This window comes from Rhinolophus ferrumequinum, chromosome 9 (assembly GCF_004115265.2).
Source record: "Rhinolophus ferrumequinum isolate MPI-CBG mRhiFer1 chromosome 9, mRhiFer1_v1.p, whole genome shotgun sequence".
Lineage (NCBI taxonomy): Eukaryota > Metazoa > Chordata > Mammalia > Chiroptera > Rhinolophidae > Rhinolophus > Rhinolophus ferrumequinum.
Genome location: NC_046292.1, coordinates 14,192,466 through 14,207,155, shown reverse-complemented (window position 1 = coordinate 14,207,155; position 14,690 = coordinate 14,192,466). Strand labels below are relative to the sequence as shown.

Below are 14,690 nucleotides of genomic sequence, written 5' to 3'. Positions count from 1 at the left end.
TCTAAAAGTCTAATATTCATTTCAAAGCTTGAATGTTATCAGTGGTAACACATACTATCAGTTTTCCTTGACATGACAGGCTCACTTTGTTCATTTTCAGTAAAATGTCTGCAATGTACCAAAGTCTGCATAAGCATAGTTTTTTATTTCTTGTTTCAAGTAAATGGTGTTACATGAAAAAGCACCTAGTTGAGCTTGTAGCTTAGTTGCATAAATGCTTTTTCTCAATACAACTATCTTACCCCAGTTTGCTGTGGAAGTGCTTTATTTATCTTCTCTCATTTAATATTTGGTCACACAGTAAAGACATGTACTAAGGCTTCCTTGGTATATGATACCATTTTTATTACATTCTTTATATGACCAGTTATAGAGATGGAAAATATATTAGTGGTTGTCAGGGGTTGTTTTAGGTACACGAGAGCTGTAGGGAGGAGGGAGGAAGGAAAGAGGTGCCTGTGGGTATTATAGAGTAGTACGAGGAATCCTTTTCAAGAACGTTTTCTGTATTGTTACTGTAGTGGTGGTTACATGAATCTGTTTATTTGGTAAAGTTGCCTAGACCTCAGCACACACACAAATGTCTGTGCACGTAAAACTGCTGAAATCTGAATATGGTTGATGGAATGTATCAGTGTTATTTTTCTAGGTTTGATATTGTACTAATATTGTTATATTAGGTTGGTGCAAAAGTAATTGGGTTTAAAAGGTTAAAAATAATTGCAAAAACCGCAATTACTTTTGTACCTACCTACTGTGTTTCCCCGAAAATAACATCTAGCCGTACAATCAGCTCTAATGCGTCTTTTGGAGCAAAAATTAATATAAGACCCAGTCTTATTTTACTATAAGACCTGGTATAATATATAATATAATATATACTGGGTCTTACATTAATTTTTGCTCCAAAAGACGCATTAGAGTTGATTGTACAGCTAGGTCTTATTTTTGGGGAAACACGGTATGAGATGTTACTATTAGAGGAAACTAGATGAAGAGCATATGGAAACTCTCCGTTTTATTTTTTAAACTCCATGGGAATCTATAATTATTTCAAAATAAAAGTCAACTTTTACTGTCACATAAATGACATTCATAAGTATTGGCTCTTTTTCATTTTCTTTTTTTTTTTTTTAAGTGATAGCATGATGAGTGTGGGAATGAAGAATACGAAGACTACCATTGCCTTGATTTTTAACTGCGATGCTAGTTTTACCCACATGTCTTTTCTATCATTAATAGAAATGTCAACACAGGCAAACAATATCTTAGTATTAATACTATGAAAAGGTTTTACCTCGCAGACCCGCTGATAAGGTCTCAGGTATCCCCCCAAGGCTCTGATGTCTATACTTTGAGAATCCATGGAATGAAGCTTCAGTCTTTATTTAGCTGAGGAAAACGTAGTATGCTAAGACTGCATTATCAGTTTCAGTGAGGTTTACACTTCTCTTTCCAGTGTTTTATATTGTACCCTTGTTTATTAGATATTATTGTATTTCTGTAAAAGTTGACTTACAGACTTTTGTAACGATATAAAAGGTTGATGTGAGAAGAAGTAAAACTTTGGAATTAACAGCTTTCTACGCCTGTCTGTGCTGGGCAGTCTGGTAGCAGCTAGTCATATCTGGCTATTTATATTCAAATTCTAAGTGGTTATAATGTATATAAAGAAAATTTATATGGACTCAGTGGTTTTAGAGTTGCAGTTTTGCAAGATGAAAAAGTTCTGGAAATCTTTTGCACAATGTGCATGTAGGTAATGCAACTGTACATTTTAAAATGGTTAAGACTGTAAATCTTACGTGTTTTCTACCACAACAAAATTTAATAAATGTATTTGAATAAAATTAAAAATTTATTCTTTTAGTTGCATTAGTTACATTTCAAGTCGGCTCCATGTGGATAATGGCTAACATATTGAACAGTACAGATATAGAACAGTTATAATCATCGCAGAAATATCTATTTATACTGGTTGTGTAGCTCTCAGGGAGACAGTTTTCAAGAGGCTGAAGATGCTTGAAGCATTGTGGATGCCAGCATGGTCAAGGTGCTGGTCTAGACTTCCAGGTAATATCTTTGCTTCTCTGGCCAGATTTACGTGTTACGCAGTTACTTGTCTGGTAGACGAGTTTCTCACTTTTCGTATCCTATAGTAGTTAATATTAAGAATGAAGGAACACACATATATGCATATGTATGCACACACATATAAAGAAAAATTTTAAAACAAAATTAAGAGCTTTTATGAATTGTTAAAATCTATTTTAAAAATAAAGTTATTGGTATAGCTGTAGGTAGTCTTTTTCTTTAGATTATAAAAGGCATTATCAGCTCACAGATGATAGAAATAGATTTGCCGCTAGCGCCTTTAGTTTCATATTTTACGTTCTACCATTTTAAATGAACCTGGAATTCTTTTTGGTACCATGAGTTGAGTGTGTCTTTCTCCCTAAATGATTATCCAGTCATCCCAACACAATTTATTAAGTAATTCTGTGATTTTTAGACTCGAAACGCTACCAGTACATTTCTGTATATATGTGTGCTTATTTCAGTATTCTCAATGAAATTCATTCCAGATCATTAAATCTTCTTCTGTATCTTTTTAAATAACTGGAAAGGATGATACTCTCTGCCTGAATAAATGCTTCCTTATGTCTATATCTGTCTCTTTATTGATTAAATTGTGAACTTCTCGAAGGTTAAAAATACCAGCAACCACATATCCTCAGCCTCATTTGTGCACATGGCCTCCAGTACATGGTGTCTTCTTTGTGTTTGAGTTCAATAAATATTGTTGATTTAATCTTCATTTTGATTTATGAGATGACATTTCATTTGTGTTCCAAAAATGTTTAGAACTTTGCAAAGTACAAACCTCCTACTTGCTTTTCTGGTTTGCTTTGCTTTGCTTTTTTTATATTACATGAAGAGGAAGCTGAAGGACAGAGGTTATCTTCATTATGTTTTTTTTATAAAAATAATCCACTCTTTTGACTCAGGAAAAAGGAAAAATACAAAAGTGTATGAAATAAGACCTACAAATTATATCCTGTATTCCCCCTTCCAATTCCCATTCTTCTGAAGTAGCCAATGTTAAATTTGCTCTGTATCTTCCTAAGACGTTTTATCGTTATGTTAATGGGTATACTGTATGCGTTCATCAGAAAAACTACACAGGTAGGTTGATTTCATAATTAACAGTTCTCCGGTTTGCTTTTGTCACTTCATGTTATAGATATCGTTCCATGACAGTGTATGTAGATTTGCTTTCTTCTTTTTAAGATTACATTGTATTCTTAGTTTCATCTCTCCCTTATAAATGGAAATTGAGAATGTTTCGTGTGCATGTGTGTGTGTGTGTCCATTATGAATATATCTGTAGGATAAATTCCTTGAAATGGAATTGTCTAGCCAAAAAGATAAGCTTATTTAAAATTTGTTATTACGTAATAGCTCTTTGGAGGGTTGTGGCAACTTAATTTTTCAGTCAGAGTTGTATGTGTAGGCACACACGCGCCCAATATTGATTGACCTTAGTCTTTCTGGCAGTATCAGACTTTGTTTTAAGGTGAAGAAAGAGTCTTAAAACAAGGGCAATAACCTTTCATCTCTGCGTTGCGGTGCTTAGAATAGTGCGGGAAACATAAGAAGAGCGATAGAAATGTTTTCTGTTGTAATTATTGTGGTTAATTTAAGTTCATTGTATTTTATTGTGAAAATTGAAAATCCCTGTAAATTTTTTCACATTTATATTTTGAAAAACACCACATTTGGACCCAAGGTGCTATGATTAGCGTGTTCTGTTTTGTAATGGAATTCACCCTCAGATTTCTATCTTTAATTGTCCAAATCACTGTTTTTAAAAGTTATTATGAACTTAAAGCTTATGTATTAGGTTGATGCAAAAGTAATTGCGGTTTAAAAGATTAAAAATAACTGCAAAAACCGCCATTACTTTTGCACCAACTTAATATGTTGCTGAAGAACTGTTGTGATTGGCTTGTCTTCCCTGGCATTCTGTCAAGTTTGTCAGTTAACACCATTTGCTAGTAGTTTTTGTTACTATTGTGTTTTTGTCTCCTCAGTTAATAAAAAGGGATCAGTGACTCAAGAGGGTTCATAGAAACATAAAAGTAGTGATGAAAATGAGAATGTGAGCCTGTAACTTTTGTAAACTTGGACAATGAGCTGGGTTGCAGTTTAAATATAAAATATTCATGTATATGTCCTTGGAGAAGTAAATCTTTGTGGTAACTTTGAAGGTATTAAAAAAGGGAAAGTACAAACAAAACTATGATGAGTCCCCAAATGATACTTCATTGATCTCTCTCTAGTTCCCTGTGCAGTTTATGTGATGAATGATGAAACACGTTCGTAGACTCTTCCCATACAAGTTTTTGCAACATTTTTCAATAAAGTATAATAGTATATTAAGCAAATTATTAATATATGTCCTAATCCTATAAATTTGATTTATCATCATGAAATTCAAAGAAGAGATGAAAAGCATACAGGCATTTTTCACAGGTGCATTCCTTGCAACAACAGATACAGGTCACATCATTCCTAAGAAATTTCTAAAGCCAGCCACAAAGGATGGAAAAGTGCTCTGAGAGAAAGCTGAGTGGCAAAATTCACTCTCTTGGCAAAATTCCTTTATCAGTGTCCCTATTAAAACCTTATATTGCTAATGGCACAATAGCATACATTGTAAAAGGGGATTCACTTCCGTGTGTGGGTGTCATCAAGTATTATACTTTGCATTTAGATGAAATTGCTTGTGTGTGTACAGAGTATGAATCAGCTCTTGGCACACATACAATTTAAATTACCAGAAGTACTTGATTACTGATTTGTCTGTTTAAAACAGTAATTCCAAGCTAAAGGAAAATAAATTCTTTGTTTTTTAATGATTTTAATAGCAATGATGCAGTCTTAGAGTACCCGCTATATGTGTGGCTAGGAATGGTGTTATTACTGAATGAAAGAACTTGTGCCTGAGTGCTAATTCACAGGCCATTTTTTCAGTTAATTGTAAGGGTGTTGCCTTATATGGCTCAGTGTTGAAAATCTTAGTAGTGAAAATTTTGAATAAGGTCCAAATATAGACATCATTAATATTTTTAGAATCTTGAATGAGAGCGTAAGTTGTCACCTAACTTTTTTTTTTAATTTATTGGGGTGACAATTGTTAGTAAAATTACATAGATTTCAGGTGTACAATTCTGTATTACATCATCTATAAATCCCATTGTGTGTTCACCACCCAGAGTCAGTTCTCCTTCCATCACCATATATTTGATCAATCACCTTACTTTTTGAAATAGAGAAAGAGATAGCATTTCTTTATGTTTTTATAAGTGGCACATCTCAACGTTGTGTAGTATCTTGACAGGCAGAAGCTTATGCTTCAACATACCACCAACTAACTGTTGAGAATAAAGTATCAAGATTTCCTAAGACCAAAGAGCCTCCTCACCACTGATAATAGGACTTAACACTTGATGACTTTACTTAATTTGATAAAGAATGAAATTGATGGATGGCTGTATTTTACAACTGTATCCAATATTTTTAATAGAATTTGATGAAGAACTTTTCGAATTTGAATGCATTCGTAGTTGATATGAAGTCCATTCAGTCACTCCTTTGTAAGTTGAAATAGTCAAACTTCAAGCTTTCCAGAGTTCGAGTGTGATACATACACATAAACTTAGTGTCTGAAACATTGGTACAAATAATCTTGGATGAGAAACCTCTGAATTACTTTTGGGTCATATTTGCTCCAATTATTACCTGTTTGATAGAATCAAGATACTTGCTGCAATGTTTTTCAATTTGTGGCCAGAGTTAGTAGAACTGAAGTAAAAAAAAGAATCAACCTAATGTGGAACCTTAATGTTAGTTATGGAGATGGCTGTAAGGTTACCATGTTGGAAGATTGCAAAATATCCTTTGTGTCTGATATGAAGCTGTTATGTTTTTCATTAGTTTTGTTTTCATTATTTGAAAAGTCCAATGAATCTTTTCAAACATTTGCTTTAAGTTGATGTTTCGAGCTGAATTCTCAGTAAATGGTCAACAGATACCAAAAGTTACGTTTTGTTTTTAAGCAAAGTTAGAATACTTTCTAGACATACTTAGTAACCTTGGGTCAGAAACTTAAAATTTTGGACCCTTGATCTCTTTTGTAAAATTGGCACTGTGGTAATTGGCACCTTTAGAGGTGATTGTACAGTAATTGACTTCACCTCATCTGATCTTAGCAACTGTCTTATGAGGTAGGTGTGTTATTTCTTTTTCTATTGATGGGAAAGACAATTTACTTGCCCAAGCTAACAGTATTGTCAGTTGTTAGGATTTGAAACCAAGTCTTGTGATTCTGTGTCTATTGCTCTTGCTACCATTTCTTTTCCTTTCCTAAAATCACTAACACATATTAATATGTAGCATTTAACATGAATTCATAATGAAAAGCTTATGTTCCTGTTATCAGAAAACTTGTGGTAAGTTAGTATATATTATATTACCACTTATTTCAGGCTTTTATCTGAAGTTCTTGCTGATTGTAGATTTTTATGGGGTTACATAAAAGGATTCAGCAGTGGAACAGAATAGCAATGCTATATAGTTAACTGGGTGAACTCTAATTTGCCTCTGTGATGTCTTCCTCAATGGCTACTTTTGCTTAGAGGTACTTTGGAAAGCTTACCACAGCGGTAATAAGTTATCTCAGCCATGTTTGGTGTTTTGTGGACGGGCTCTCCATTTCAGACACAGATGAATTGACAGTGAGTAGTGCTCTTTGGACTAATGGTATCAAATAATTGCACTTAGATACTATACTGGGTTGCAGATGTCTCCTTATCAGGTGGTTTAAGGTAATCCCTAAAAAAATGCTGCACTGATTCTGGATTGCTGGGTATTGTGATAAATATCAATTTAAAAAATAGAGCTTAAACCACATTAATAAATAATTCTATAAGCTTTTATATAACCCTTTGAATTTGGTTACCATGCCATATTTTTTCAAAATATAATATATTCTTGCCATTCTTTGACAGACCCCTTATCCCTCTGGACAGAATGCAGGTCCAACCACGTTGGTATACCCTCAAGCCCCTCAGACAATGAATTCACAACCTCAAACCCGTTCTCCGGTAAGTAAGCAGAAGCTTGTTCTAAGTAATACTCTCCACCTACAAATTTGTGTTTGTAGTAGCTTGGGTTCCTTTGGCTAATATATTTACTTGATTTTGAAAATTTGTCCCAAAGACAGCTTATTATTGTTGTTGTAACATTGGTTAGCATTGCATTTTCAGACCCTTTGCTATAGGAATAATTTAAATTTATTAAGTAAAAGAAGAAATGGAACCTTTTATCTTCCTTTACTATTCTGTAGCATGATTTAAAAAAAAAATTCCAGTTGCATTCAAGTTCACTTCATTTCAGTTCTTAATTTGTTACTTGTGCTGTTCAAAATTCAGGAGAAGAATAAAGCACAATTATTGTAAAAGTAAATTAAATTTCATTAATTAGACTCTCAAATTCCACTGGTTTGGGAAGTGAGACTTCTGAATTGGTATCACTGGGTCAGTTCTAACCATTTGGCAGTGTGGACATGTGCATGACATACACGAATGGTGTATTCATTTCTTTACCTGATAGATAAATTGCCATACAAATGTAAATGCTATCATCCTCTTTGCTCATCCTTTACATGGAGTGCAATACGTATTGTAAAGACTAAATTTACTCAAGGTTCATCCTTCTGTTTCACTAAAGTGTACAGTGGCTTCAGCTGTCTATTCCTTAGAACGTCGTTTGCTGCCCTGCATGATTAGTTTTTGCTAGAAGGTGCTTCTGTAACATCTCACCTTGAATCTCACATCCCTACTTGTACCTCAGCTCTGTTTTCCTCCCAATGTAGGGATCTTCTTTTGGTTCCCCACCCCTGCTTTTTTTGCCTGTAGTACAGGACTATTTCATTACATTAGCTCTTATTCATTTAGTTTTATGCATGAATTTAGAAATGTTGAAATGTATGAAATAGTTGCTCAAAGAACTAGGAGAGCATAGTCTGCACCAAAATATAATCTCTTTCTTACCCTTTTCCTATCTTCCTTTTCCCTGTTGCCCTCTTCTCCAATACCTGTTCTTAGATCCTGGTTCTCCCCAGGGGGTGGAGGAACCATTCTAAAGAGGTGGGGCTTTGGTCCTAGTTGCCTGTTTGCTTGTCTCTTTTTTGTTTTGCTGAAATGGTCACCAAGATGTCTGATGCAAGTTTTGTTCTGAGAGTGGTTTGGGGATGTGGACACTTGGCTACTTGGAGTGGGCCTGAGATCTTACCAGATTAATTTAGATAGGCCCTGGTTCTAATCATGAAACGTGGAACATTATGGTAAGCTCTCACTGCAAAGAATTCTGTGACCCTCTTTATCCCCAACCCCCTTTTTATAATTACTGAAAACAAAAATTTGAATTTACATGGTTAGAACTGGCGCAAAACCTGACTGAAGAGCTGCATCTCTAAACCAGTTTTTTTGACAGCCCAGCAGAACAGTGCCAATACATTGCACAGACAACTGGAAGAGGAGGAAGGTTTTGGAACAGACTCCCGTTTACAGGTCCTTGGCTGGAAGAGGCTGGATAAAATACTGCATTGTAAGCAATATGACAAACTGTACTTCTTGCCGGCAGTCGTGCCTCTGGCACTCAGTATTTTTGACCACAACCATTTATTGGCTGATGAACAGAAATGCATTGATTGCTTGCTCTCTGAAAGTCTAACCTCGCATGGCAGTTTCTGCCAGGCATAGTGGGGGAAAGAATAAATTGGGTGGGTCTTCTCTATTGGGAATTAGACAGGAGTAATTTGGGGTTTAGATTTTTCTTTATTTTAATCTTGAAGAGGGGTATCCCTTTCAGATAAATTTGATTTTAAAGGATAAATTTCAGGGCTTCTTTTTCCCTCTTTCCGTTTTATAATTGAAAATTGAGGGGGAAATTGTAGTTGTCAGCCATTTTTCTGTGGTCATAAACTCTTCAGATACTGTCCTCTATGCAGTTTTTGCCATCCGCTCTGCTAGTGCCCATTCCCCCCCCATTACTAAAAACCACACACATAACATTCCATTCCATACCCCAAAACAAGTGCAAGACTAGCAGACCCCACACTACTCTTGCTGGTTGTTTTGGGTCCAGTTTTCTTTATTTCATCTGTGTTGGTGCTGGGAGGGTGAAGTTTGGGATATGAAATTTGGCAGGATTGCATTTTCTTTTGACATCCGAGTTTCCATAGTCTAGTCTCATCCATCCCACAGCTGTCCCAAGTGGTGAGGAGAGGTAAGCTGTTGCGCTAAGGAAGGGACCCTTCCCCTGGCTTTGTGTAGAGCTGCGAAAGCTTACTCCATTCTATTTCTGCATTAATGGGCCATTGGCAATTGCACAGTTTAGGCTTTTCTGTTCTTCCCTGGACAGCTGCCTTTGCAATCCAACTGGCTTCACGTGGCCCCCCTCCCTCCTTCAGGTTGTCCTCGTGCCTGTATTTCTAGTCGATACTTCTTGGTATCTTTAGTCAAATTCATATTGTTGAAAATCTTGTTTAAAAGTAAAAAAAAAAAATACTGATAAGTTATTTATCTGTTCCATTGTACTGGAACTCTTTAAACAGGAGTTTATTTTTAAATAGCCTCCAAAATAGTGAAGCTATTGAATGCTTTCTTGGGAGAGGGGCACAGTTTGGCTTTTGCGATAACCTGGAACCATTGGTTATTTTTATATTTTATGGTGCTAAGTGGCCAAGTTACGTCAGTATTACGTTGGCCATATCCAGTCACCAACTGTGCACAGAAGAGTGAGGGGAGTGGGTGGGTGGGTGGCATTAACATTGGCCCCAAGCTCACAGAAGGCTGCTTTCCTTAATATCTACAGTCCTCACCATCTTAAAGACCCCTCTTTGAAAAAAAAAGAAAAAAAAAGAAAAAAGAAACGAAAGTTTCTATTTTTAATATGAGCCAGCAGCGACTACAGTTTGTTCTGTTGCTTACAGTTACCCATAGGATAAAGACTATTGTCATTCCAAATGAAAAACTCAATGGCCAATGGTGACTAGTGCAAAATAGACTAGGGTACTTCCCCACTAACTTAAGTGTTTCTTTTTTTAAATATATGTATAATTTTATAAGGTACTCCTCTTGCTCATAGAAAGTTCTCTTTTGACTGGAACGTTCCAAATATATAAAGTTTCGACTTTCGTTTTAGAGCCTTAGAAATGGGACCTTTCTGTGGAACAGTGATAAGACAGGTACTGCTGGACTCAGGTTAACATGGCCCTTCTCTCCCATTTTCTTCAAGTGTCGTGAAGAAACATCTCACTTCCACCCCCTACTTTCATACCACGTAGGTGGTATTGCCTATTCTTGAAACTTGATGTCCATAGTAGCGGCATGATCTGTTTTCTTTTCGTGATTGGAAATCTGAAATTACAAGACCTCAGTTTCTTTGAAGAGAAAATGTTCTCAGAGAACTATAGCTGCCATTATCATCATCATTCTGAAAAACTATTTTAACAGTGGTTAGCAAATGTAATGGATGACCTAACACACCCTAATCCCATAGGTTATACAGAGCTCAGCAGGTTACACTGAATAACTTCAAAATGGGTTAAGGCACTTCTCATTACCTGAACACTAGGTGACACTTTAGCTTCTAAGGTGAATCCTTGATAGAGCTATCTTTAGCCATCTCCTACATTGTGGCATGTGCTTCGCTATAATTTTTTGAATATTTTATGTGAAATAATGAAAGCTGGGGAAATAATTTCCACTCTCTTGCAACTATTTTGTAGGTGACTTAAATTCGGAGTATGAGGAATTGTTTCTTAGTTAATCTTCAGTTTGATACACCTGTAGTAACGAGCTGACAGAAGGAAGACTCTATAGGAAATAAAACAACTGAAGAAAGATATTTTAGCTCCTTAAATGTATTAAATAAAAACCCTGTATGGTTTGCATTCAAAACTGTTTTCTCAGTATTTTCTTTGCACTATTAAAGAGGGTGGTTACCATTTCAATAGTTAATGTCGTAGTAGCCAGTACATGACAGTATGCGTCGGAACATTTTTCTCTGTCCCTTTTAGTAAAAATCACTTTGGAAGCCCAATTTTGCTCTGATGAAGGATTATTTGATCTTAGAGGTTTAGTGTTTAAAATTTTATGAGTGAAAAAGCTTTTCCTTGCATACTAAGTTAGGGAAAGTAGGAGTTGTATATTGTCCCCCTTCAAGTACTCTATGATTTAGCTGAGAAGTCATGCTTTCTTTTGTGTTTATTCTCAGTATCAGCTAGCACTCGCTACATATGTATGGTGTTGTGTTGTGTATAAATAGTAATTGAGAGATTTGACTTAACTCTTTTTTCTTCTTGAGCTTATAATAGTTCCACTTTGGTTAATCATGTTAGACTGATGTTCTTTACTAGCTGTTTGCTTTGATATGCCTGGTATTAAACTTTAATAGTTAATTGTATTTAAACATATAATTATTTATATATTTAGATATATATTTATAGACTATAAATATATATTTAATGTAATATATAAATGTAATATATAAGCACAACTTTGTTCTTTAACTCCAAGAAATAAAGGAAGATACTAAACTTCCATTTCATGTATTAGATACCCCATTTAAGTAAATTGGAAATCAGTCCTATTACATTCTTTGTTTCCTGTTGGATAGTATTATTACCTCTTGGCTATTTCTTGTAATGTGAAAGCATTTCTCATTCCTTCCAGCTATATCAGTTGCATAAGCACATTTCGTTTGTCTTAATATAACTACTTAGTGTTTCAAAATTTCTTTTACTTTTAGGGTTTTTTATTTTTGTTTTAATATTCCTGTCAGAGAAGCACCCTTAGCGTGCTTGACAGCTTAGCTGTTTCTCTCCCAGCTGATAAACAGCAAACTATATCTAGTAGTGGTGTTAACCTGTTGAATCTTAGTACCTGTCTGTCACTGTCCTGCAGCAAAGCTTTGACTGTTTGTGTTCTTTTTTTTTCTTGTGGGGTTTTTTTTTTCCTTTTGGCATATTGTGTGACATTTTGGTTTTTGTTGTGGTGTTTCTGACTCTTTGTGCCTTTCCTTTTGTGTTTGTTTTCCCTCCTTTTCTCAGTTTGCAGCGGGGCCTCGACCTGCCCATCATCAGGTACTGTACCCTTGCCCCTTCACGATCACCCTTAACTAATAGGTGGGGGCTTTAGTAGCTGCTGACTCTTAGAATGCTGCCATTCCACGGAACCACTCAAACTACTCTCCTCAGTCTGATGTAATTCTGTTCTTTTCGTCCTTCACTATTTCGTAGCATTTTTGTTATTAACAAACCCATTGACTTCTGTTTACGGCGAATTGAAAAATAATGAAGATGATGTATTATAGAAATGTATACTTGAAGCCTATGTAATTTTACTAAGCGTTGTCACCCCAAGAAATTTAGTTAAAGAAGAAAAATAATGAGTTATTCTTTCCTTCCAAAAAAATAATTGTTCTGAATTTAGAGAACCTTGAAAAATTTTGAATATCTTAAACCCTCACAGGTTTTGTGGATTAAGTTTAAATTTAACTTAATGGAACAGGCAACATTCTAAGGGTTTTCTGTTAACATTCTGATGTAACTTGTATTGATGTGTATAAAATAGCATTAATATTTCTAAAACCACTTAATCTCAGTTACTAACCTAGACCTAATAACAAATTGATTAACAATAACATACATTCATTTGCTACATAGAATTATCTCTATTCTTAGGATACATAGAAAATAGATACTTTATTGAAATACTTTTAGCCTGTTGTTTCTTTTAAATGAAGTAATTGTATAAATTAAAATTTCAAAAAATATATATATGCCAACACTAGTTTATTTAGTAGGAATATACTGTAGGGGATTGTTTGAGAGAAAGAAAAAGATTTTCAGGGTCGTCCGTCTCTCCCACCCCCCCCTTCCCCCCCCAGCGTTTTATGCAGTGTTCTGAAACGTTTTCTCCTGCTGTCATAGAAAGAGCCTAGGCTTTCGAATCTGATCGATCTGGGTTCATATTACCAGCTCTGCTGTATAACCAGCTGAGTTATACGGATATTTTTCTGAGCCTCAGTTTCCTCATATGTAAAATGGGGATAAATACTCTCTACATTAGAGATAATACACTTAAGTTATCTGACACAAAATAAGCAGCCAATCTGTGGTAGCTATTTTTAATATTGTTCTGTAACATATTGCAGTTTGATAAAATGAGAGAAATGTTACCAGTGTTCACCTCTGGTATCATATTCAGAATTCATTTTGCTGAGTAATAAATGGACAGTGTTGCATTGTCTAACAGTGATTTAATACAAGGCTCTATTTCTCAAAATACAGTCTTTCCAATTTAGTTGATGTAAAGCCAAGCAGATTCTGAGGTGATAAAGACACTTTGCAGGAGAACCCAGAGATGGTTGTATGAAGAGGATGGCAGTTCTTGGGATTTGATAAAGAAATAAAACTCAGCAGTATTTTTCAGTATCAAGATACAGTATTGTTGTAGTACTTTAAGAGCTTGGACTTTGGTATTAGCTAGGCCTTGGTTTGACTCTTCCTTATCAACTGTGTGTTCTTGGTAAGTTATTTACTGTTCTCAGTTTTCTCATCTGTAACATGGGGACAGCATTAATTAATACCCATTTCAGAACTGATGTGAAAAGTAAATGAAATAATGCAAATAAAATGATTAGGAGAATGTTTGGCACATACTAATAATTTTTAAAAAGGCAATCCTTTAAGTAAAAAGCTTGATTTTATATATATATAATAATAAATATGTAATAAAATATAATATATAATAATAAAATATATATATATTTTAATTAAGAGCTGTAGAGGCAAGGTTTAAATTTTAGTCAGGGGTCAAGCCAGATACTCCTGACAGAGAAACGTGGGAGACCTCTGCTCAAGAAGCAGAGTAAAAGTAACTATGGATGCAGAATAATGAGTCTGAGCTCCTTGATACAAGGTTAAGTGTTTCTATAACTTGTGTTCAAAAGCAGTGGTCCTCAAATAGGGAAGTAGTCATCTTTGGGAAAATCTAAACTTTCATCTAAGCCTAAAGGCTTGTGATACATTTTTGTCTTTCCTTAATTCCAATAGCCAAAGAAAATTTTAAGGAATTTTTTGTGACAAAAGTTTGATTTCGGTCCTGAAATCATCTTTCATGTGTAATATAACTCAAAAAAAAGTATTGGCAGATTGGTCCTTCATTTAGCTGTAGTGTGATGCTTGTGAAATTATGGCATGTTTCAGCTATAAAAAAAATAGAACTATATGTGTGCATATTTATTATTTATTCATTAGCAAAAAAATAATTGCTTTCTGACACTAGTTCTTTGAGATGCAAATCCAGAGCAAAAAAATCTTCAGATAGCTGGCTGCTTTTTACTGTGGCATTCTTCCTTTCTAAACACCCGTTAAATATTTTTCAGTGTACCACAGAGAATTAAGAGAAAAGGAAATACATAATCTTGACTCAGACAGCAGCAGTAGTTACCTTAGAGAAATGGTGAGGGCAGGGGCCTGGGGATGAAGGGGCACCGCTGACCCGGAGGCAGCCGAACCAGTGTTGTGCGATGGTACTGAGTATATTGTCAGGAAG

At 35.1% G+C, this 14,690-nt stretch overlaps 1 protein-coding gene across 25 annotated transcripts in view; it reads left to right on the top strand.

Annotated features, from left to right (window-relative positions):
- The window catches only part of EIF4G3 (eukaryotic translation initiation factor 4 gamma 3), a 283,104-nt gene that overhangs the window by 131,641 nt on the left and 136,773 nt on the right, over positions 1–14,690 (top strand). For 14 of the 25 annotated variants that reach the window (XM_033113780.1, XM_033113788.1, XM_033113778.1 and 11 more), the window contains 3 exons: positions 7,074–7,169; positions 8,560–8,673; positions 12,182–12,214. In XM_033113780.1, the coding sequence (XP_032969671.1) occupies positions 7,074–7,169; positions 8,560–8,673; positions 12,182–12,214 (243 nt within the window). The remainder of the gene's footprint in view (positions 1–7,073; positions 7,170–8,559; positions 8,674–12,181; positions 12,215–14,690) is intronic. The other 11 variants (XM_033113798.1, XM_033113794.1, XM_033113792.1 and 8 more) reach the window with 3 other exon arrangements.